The 8,059-nt window shown below is 57.8% G+C and overlaps 1 protein-coding gene across 5 annotated transcripts in view; it reads right to left on the bottom strand.

The window, feature by feature from the left end:
- Positions 1-7,001, bottom strand: part of KIF7 (kinesin family member 7) — a 15,002-nt gene extending 8,001 nt beyond the window's left edge. For 3 of the 5 annotated variants that reach the window (XM_027089090.1, XM_027089093.1, XM_027089091.1), the window contains exons 1-8: positions 6,128-7,001; positions 4,656-4,856; positions 3,884-4,277; positions 3,134-3,653; positions 2,514-2,630; positions 1,701-1,928; positions 646-785; positions 138-253 (exon numbers count right to left, since the gene is read on the bottom strand). In XM_027089090.1, coding sequence (XP_026944891.1) covers positions 138-253; positions 646-785; positions 1,701-1,928; positions 2,514-2,630; positions 3,134-3,653; positions 3,884-4,277; positions 4,656-4,856; positions 6,128-6,455 — 2,044 coding nt within the window. In that variant the 5' untranslated portion in view covers positions 6,456-7,001. The remainder of the gene's footprint in view (positions 1-137; positions 254-645; positions 786-1,700; positions 1,929-2,513; positions 2,631-3,133; positions 3,654-3,883; positions 4,278-4,655; positions 4,857-6,127) is intronic. The other 2 variants (XM_027089088.1, XM_027089089.1) reach the window with 1 other exon arrangement.
- Between the last annotated feature and the right edge of the window lie 1,058 nt (positions 7,002-8,059).

Here is an 8,059-nt window from a genome sequence, read left to right as displayed (position 1 = left end):
GGGGAGGGGAGGGGAGGGGGAGGGCATGCCCTGGCCAGCAACAGCCAGGGGTTGTGTGTGGACTGTCCAGGATGGCCAGTCCAGGACCATGAAGGGGAAAAGGGGTCAGGACCCTCTCTGTGCCCTACCCAGCTCACCTCTGGGCCCCGGGATGGTTGCACCCAGCTCCTCCAGGCGAAGCTCTGGGCCCTTCCTGTTGAGTGGACTCCCTGGGCGGGCCCCCATCCTCTGGCTCCCCTTACTGATCCTATTCCTGGAGGGCAGAAGTGGGAGCCTGTATCCCTCCCCAGCCCAGCTACCTCCTGGGTCCAGGAGGGGAAGAGAGGCCACCAGGGTCACTGTTACCCCAGGATGTCAGTCTGGCAGAATTCTGAGGCCAGCAGCTGAGCTTAGAGGGTGCACGGCAGCTGGGGGAACCGAGGGCCACCTTGGAGGTTGAGAACCAGGAAGTCTGGGCCCATCCCCTCAGCACACTCACCCCAGCGAGAACTCTTGATTCAGAGCCCATAGTCCCTGCCTGCTCTCCCCCAAGGGCCGGCCAGGGCGACGCAGGCGAGGGAACCCTGAGACCCCAGTGGGATCCTCCTCCTGCCCAGCCGGGGCCCTGAGCCAGTCCTTGTCAGGTGGGCCGTGGGTCCCACTCACCTGCCTGGGTGCAGGATCCGTCGGGGTGGCTCCTCCTCCCCCCCCGCCTCCTCTTCCTCTGATGCAGCTGAAGAGCCACTTCCCAGCCTCTCTCCCTCTGCCAGCAACTTGGCTCCAGCCTCCCCGCCATTTGTCACTTGCTAGGGGAATGCCAGGTTTCAGGATAGGAAGCTTCTAGGGCATTCTTCATCAGCCATCTCCCACCACCAAGTCTTTGCTCCCACCTACACCCACCTTGCATGCTCCTCACATCTCTACCTCTTCCAGCCCTACTTTACCTTCAGGATCTAGCTCAAATGACACCTCTGGGAAGGCTTTCCACTCTCAAGTCGGAGCAGGAGCTTCCTCCCTCTTCCCTCGCTCCTCCCTCTTCTCCCCCTCTTCTCTTCCCCCTCTCCACCCCTGCTCCGGCTCCCATAGCAAACCTGGCACTCCTCGGGGGACAACTGGTCCTTTCTGTCTCGTATACAGGTCATCTGCACCAAGTTTTATCTCACCAACAACGCCCTGCTAGAGTAGGGGGGCTGCATAACAAGCTTCTGCCAAACCCACGTCCTCCCTCTCCTCAGTCCCTCAGGCCTTTAGAGCTGAGATGACCCAGAGCTCTCAGGCAGATGCAGGAGCAGCCTTTGTCCAAAAGGCCCCAAGTGACAGAACTAGAAACAAGAGACCAGGCTTGAGGAGCAGATTAGAGCTCAGGAAAGAGTGAACTTGCAAAGAAACGCGTCCAAAGATGGAGAGGGTGTGGCCTCAGAGGTGATGAGCTCCCCACCCCTGGAAGTATGTGAGCTTTCCACTCCATACTGGAAGCCAGAAGCCCCTCTATAACCTCCTCACTCTGAGCGATCCCAGGTACTCCAGGGATGCTCAACGGCACCAGATCCTTCTGAGAAGCCCTACGCAAATTTTGGCCATTCCTCTAGGAACCACCAGAAAGGGGCATCTCATAGCTGGTCCCATGAAAGCATGGGGTGAGGGACACATTCCCCAGCATCACCTTCCCCTGCCAGAGCCTGCCCAGGTCAACAGGCCCAGCAGACACGCCACCTCCTCACCTCTCCCCAATTCTCAGGGCCAACTTCATCTCCAGGAAGGCAGGCAGGGGGCACCATGCCCAGCACATGGGTGTGGGCACCCCCCAGGGGGGCCGTGTGAGGCCGGGGCATAAAGGACTCAGGAGGCAAGCCCTGCAAGAGCCCTGGGGCCCCCCAGCCAGGCCGCACCAGCTCCAGCCGCAGCCGCAGCTCTGCCATCTCCTCCTGCTGCTCACGAAGACGGTCGCTCTGCAAGACACGGTCCAAGTGCGGATGGGGCAACGCGGAAGTGCGAAAGGTAGGGTGCAGGGATGCTGAGAGGCAGAAGTGCAGGAAACTGAAGAGCACGTCTGAGGCCACCCTGCCCTCTCTGTGCTAAAATGGAGGAGGGCCAAATACCTCTGACCACCTCTTGGTGTCCCTCCCACGCGCACACACACTGCATCAGTTCCGGTTCAAACTCACCCACCCTGCCACATCCTATCACTCCCTCCATATCCATGCCATTCACTGCCACCAGAGGGCGCCAGGAGCAATGCTGACCCAGTTACCCTGGGACAAAAGGAAAAGCCCAGCTCTAGAGTCTCATTCTGCTACCCCTCCAGTCCCACTTCCTATCCATCCTCATGACCATCCTGCACACCCACCCGCACCAATGTGTTCCTCACCTCCACACTTTTGCTCATACTGCGCACCCCGTATCTCTACCCATCCTGCCAGAACCCCCCCCCCCCCACCCACACAGCTAACTTCCTCTCATCCTGACAGGCTCAGCTCAGTTTCACCTCCCAGCAGAAGTGCCCCCCCCCACCACTGTGGAAGGGGGTGCCCCACCTGCAGCTTGTACTGCTCCATGGCGTCCTCCAGCGCAGCCAGAAAGTCTCGGTTCTCCTCCTCCAGCCGGGCCACCTGGCTCTGCAGGGCCAGCAGCTGCAGTGCCCCCTCATCTTCCTATGGGGCCGGGAGAGAAGTTTCAGGGCCAGGAGCTGTCAAGACAAGCCTGCCTGTCCCTGAGACACCTCAGCCCTCTCCCTGCCCTGCCAGAGGTTCCCCTAGCCGGGCTTGCTACTCTGCTCCAAGCCCCACCTGCAACAGGGGCTCGAGACCCCACCTGGCCTGCAGTCCCCTCCACAAGCCATTGGGCCAGCTCTTGTAATTATTAATCATATTTTCATTAACAATAACATCACTATTATTAGGAACAACTAGCCTTCACCTGCACTTGTGACACCTTCAGTCCTTACATCACCAGGAGGTAGATACTAATGCTATCCCTATTTTACAGATAGAGACGCTGAGGATTGGAAAGTCATCAAGGTCACCAGCAGAAGTGCCTCTGAATCCCGAATGTGCTCTGCTAATGAGCAAGGGACAGGGACACAGCTAGCTGTATGAAGACTTTCTTCCTTCCCCATCCCCTCCCCACCCCTAGGCCACACCTGACCCCTGGCCACCTTTCGTCCGCCGGGTCCCTGCATGGCCTGCTCCTCGGCGGAGGCACTCTCGATGCCGCTGTCGGGACCGGAGGCAGAGCTTAGGGCGCTGCGCTCACCCTCGACGGCGCACAGCCAGTCGCGCACCTTGCGGGCGGCGGCGCCAGGCAGCCCGGGCTCGGCCTGTAGCTCGCGCAGGAGGCTGTAAGCGGCGTCAGTGCGGGCCCGGTAGCGAGCGCACTCGGCGCCAAGGCGGGCGGCGGCCGCGGCGGAGGCGGCGGTGGGGCCCAGGGCGCGCCGGCCCCGGTGGATGATGCGCGTCTCCGAGCGGTGTCTGGGTGGCCCCCGCGGGCCAGCAGCTGCCTCCTCAGGCGCCCGCTCGGCCTCAGGCCGCCAGTTGACAGTGGCGCGGTTGCGGATGTTCTGGGCGCGGCTGGCGTAGTTCAGGGTGTTGAGAGTCTCGTCGAAGTCCGAGGAGGAAGGGCTGACGCAAGCGATCATCACTGTCTTGGCATTCCCGCCCAGGGAGTCTTTGAGGATCCTGAGGGCGCCAGGCAAGACGCGTTAGGGGCCCCAACGTCCCAGGTACAGACCCCAAACAGGGTCAGATCCTCGGCGTGCTTCCCCATGGGCCGGATACCTCGAACCGCCTGATGGGGACCCATCTCCTAGTCACCTCCCCCCAACCCCAGAGGCCAGACAGCAGCTAGAACAGACTAGCGTGGCTCTTGGGGCCCCTTCTCTGTGGGCCTGCGGCCATCGGCGGCTCACCGGGTGATCTTGGAGTCCCGGTAGGGGATGTGGCTGCCACGGCGCTGGGGGTCACCCAGGGCGCTGATGACGTTGCCCAGCGCCAAGAGGCTGCTGTTGATCTGGATGCTCTCCTTGAGCCGCTCGCCTGTGCTGCCCGTCTTGAGCACCCTCTCTGAGCCCGCCAAGTCCACGAAGTGGAACTTGGAGATGAGCAGCTGGCCCGCAGCAGGTCGGGGGAGGCGGCTGGGGGCGCGCCCCCGCTGCTCCAGGGTCACGGTGAACACAGTGTGTGAGCGGCTGGAGAGGCGGTTGAGGTGTGTGGCCCCCGTGTGCCGTGCTGCATTGCCCATCTCCAAGAGGCTCAGCACCTCATCCAGGCCCTCCACGTCGACCTCCTTCACTCCACACAGCACTGCGGGCACAGAAGGCCATGAGCCCAGGGCAGGGGCAGCCTGAGACTGACAGCCAGGAGAGCAGGCAGAGCACGGCTGGTCCCCTAAAGCTCTTCCTGACTCAGGGCTCCCTTCCCCATGCCTAGGGTGTCCTGCCCATACTGGCTGGGGCTTGAGGGGGCTCCAGCTTCCCCACGCTTACCTCAATGCCTATCACTCTGGGCACACCAATGTATACTGAACTCAGTAGAGACGGGAAGCGAAAGCAAAACTTTCCAGAGCTTGGTTTCCCAGTTAGGAGGTACCCCCACCAGACAGGTAAGCCACCCTAAGCAGGTAAAGCCTCCCCAAGCCAGGTATCCCGCTCCCAGCCAGTGGCAGACCCAGGAGTTCCTCACCAACATTCCCACGATCATCTTCCCGAAGCTGGATGTCACGGCTGGCGGTGCCCACCTCCAGCAGGTCTCGGAACTCCTCCTTGTACACTTCCAGGTAGGACACGTGCACCAGACAGTCAAGCAGGTCATTCTCATCAATCAGCTTAAAGGCCTCAGCCATGGCCCGTGGGATGATGCCCTGCTCATCCTCGTGAAGAGAGGCTGAGGAGACACCACAGGGCCTCCTGCCACCATGCTTTCAGCTGGATGTGGCACCCACAAGGCCCAGAAGCCCCTAGCAGCAGCTGGAGGATGGGGCTCCAGTGTGGAGAAGGCAGCAGCAGAGGCCAGGATGGGCTGGGCAGCCTGAGCCAGGCCATGCCCCAGGGTGGTCAGGCAGAATTTCAGAGTTGGAAGTAACCTCTCAAGGTTCAACCAATCCCTTTCATGATGTAAGCATCCCCTCCACTACATCTCTGCCAGGCGGTCAGATACCCTTTGCTTGATTATTCCTGGAGACTCATTACCATAGTCTATGCTCAGTTACCTAAAGGACCTCCTAAATTTATCCCAAGGAAGTAATAAGAGGATATTCAGAACATATTCTTCCTCATAACTCAATAAAAATGTAAACATCCTAAGTGTCCATCCTAACATCCAAACAGGGGACCTGGTTAAATAAGTTACCTTATACTCACAATGGCATGCCAGGCAGCCATTAAAATTTTTGATTGAAGAATATTTAATGATACAGAGAAATGTTCATGATATACTGTTAAAAAAATAAAACAGGATACAAAAGAGTGGGTACACTATTATACCATTTTTTAACGTATACTAATTTTCACCCAGAAAGACTGAAATGCTAACAGGGTGAGTGATTTCTGAAAGGCAATTATCAAGTAAGTTTTATTTTGTGTATGTGTTTTCTGTATTTTCCTAATTTTCCACAACAAACATGTACACTTTTAAAACCTAGGATAAAGCAGTTCATGCTCTTTAAAAGGGGGCAGTTCCTTCAGTTGGCCTAAAGCATCTCTCCCAAAACTCTGCTCCAGAGCCTCATGGAACCAGCCTACTTCCCTGCTATGCAGCAGCCAAAGCATATCTCTTCCAGGACAGTTCCCCTTCCAACCACTCTGACCAGAACATGGATTCCTGACCCCCAGCAGCCATCCTAACAACCTCCAGAGACAAGCCAACTTCCCGTGCCCTTCCTCCCCGTGAGGTCCCCACAGCCAGACAGCATGGTCCCATCTCTATGGAGTTGAGAAGGTCACTCACCTCCGAGGACTCTTCCTGCCTGCCCGACCCGCCCACTGACACAGCTGATCCCACTCCGGGCTGCAGATCTGTTTAGGAAACCTGCCCCTCCCCCCTCCCCCAGCATCCTCATCTTCAACAGAGAATGGCAGCAAGAGGGCAGGGGCAGAAATTCAGGAGACATTGAGGACCCTCAACAAGGGCAGGGGGCCTCAAGCAGGGTCACTCACCCACACTGGCCTCCCCCATGGTGTACGTCTTCCCGGAGCCTGTCTGACCGTAGGCAAAGACGGTGGCATTGAAGCCCTCAAAAAAAGCCTCGAGGAGGGGTTGCACGCAGGCCTGGTACACAGCCTCCTGCCCGGCGTCCTCGTCCAGCACTACGTGGAAGCCAAAGTGGCGGTCCCGGCCCAAAGTGACCCGGCCGTGCCCCGGCTCCACCCTCAGGCAGCTCTGGTGCCCGTGCAGCAGCTCCTTGGGCAGCAATGGGCGGACTCGAAGGGCCACCCTCACTGGGGCCTCCTCAGCCCCTGGCAGCCTCTGGGCCTCCAGCCCCATGTTGAAGGAAGGCTGTTCCCTGCCCTGCGAAGAGAGGAAGAGGCCCCTGCCATCAGCACCTGGACTCACTTTGCAGGTGACCTGGAGCCAGATCCTGCAGCTCCTGACCTTGCAAGGATTAAAAGGGAGGGTGGTCAAAACTCAGAACATCCTCCGTGCCCCAACCTAATGCCCAGATGCTGCAAGGGCCACGATAAAAATCCTACACAGTAACATTTCATGGCTCCCATCACTGGCAAAATAAGGCCCTAACTCCTCCACCTGACATCCAAGGGTTTCTGTGTTCCAGCTGCATCCTTCCCCTGGGACCCTATCTCCTAGAAGGAAGACACACAGACACACACACAAGCAGCACCACATCAGGGATCTCTTCCCTAACACCTATTGGGTTTTCCATAGTCTCTGCCTTTGTCATCTCACATCCCCTGCTCCACCTTCTTAAAAAGAGTCAGCACAGGACAGGAATAAAGATACAGATGTAGAGAATGGACTTGAGGACACAGGGAGGCGGAAGGAGAAGCTGGGATGAAGTGAGAGAGTGGCATGGACATATATACATTACCAAATCTAAAATAGATAGTGGGAAGCAGCCGCATAACACAGGGAGATCAGCTCAGTGCTTTGTGGCCACCTAGAGGGGTGGGATAGGGAGGGTGGGAGGAGATATGGGGATATATGTACACATACAATGATTCACTTTGTTATACAGCAGAAACTAACACACCATTGTAAAGCAATTATACTCCAATAAAGATGCTAAAAAAAAAAAAAAGCAGGGCTTCCCTGGTGGCGCAGTGGTTGAGAGTCCGACTGGCGATGCAGGGGACATGCGTTCATGCCCTGGTCCGGGAAGATCCCGCATGCCACGGAGTGGCTGGGCCCGTGAGCCATGGCCGCTGGGCCTGCGCGTCCGGAGCCTGTGCTCCTCAACGGGAGAGGCCACAACAGTGAGAGGCCCACGTACCGCTTGAGACCAAGCCCCCACCATCAAATACTGCCAATCCCATCTTCTAAATATCAAGTACACCTGCTTCTTTCCATCCTATTACCAAAGCTCTGATCCTGCCCACTGACATCTCGACGGAATGACATTTACCAGCCTCCTCACTGGCCTCAGCCTCCCTGCACCTTCCTATGCAGCAACACGGGCATTTTTCAGAAATGCAAATGCGCTCACATCACTCTCCTATTTAAACTCCCCCCAGAAGAGACTCCCTAATGCTCTTGAGATTCAAAACCTTAACAGGAAAAAAAAAACTTTTAATGGGCCCTGCCTACCCCCTATACCCCACCTTTCCTCACCTTTCTCCTCCTGCAGCACACTCAGTGTTGCCCAAGACTCCTCATCCCTCCAGGCTTAGGCTGGTCCCACCTTCAGGGAGCCAGGGAGGGGCCCCTGCTCTGTGCCCCCACCACTACACATACACATACACATACACACACACACACACACACACACAATGCCCTGTGGTTCTCCCATCAGCCACTGACCACTCCCTTCCCTTGCAAAAGACAGATTACCCGTCGTCCCCCCCCCCCACGTCCCAATCTGGGAGCTGGGAGGCAGGGACCCTCCTGTCCCCTTCGTGCTGCATCTTCAGCAC

This window comes from Aethalodelphis obliquidens, unplaced genomic scaffold (assembly GCF_003676395.1).
Source record: "Aethalodelphis obliquidens isolate GAN/ISIS:26980383/991018 unplaced genomic scaffold, ASM367639v1 scaffold65, whole genome shotgun sequence".
In the NCBI taxonomy this organism is placed as follows: domain Eukaryota; kingdom Metazoa; phylum Chordata; class Mammalia; order Artiodactyla; family Delphinidae; genus Aethalodelphis; species Aethalodelphis obliquidens.
Note: the sequence above shows the minus strand (reverse complement) of the source record. Positions and strands in the feature narration are given on the sequence as shown.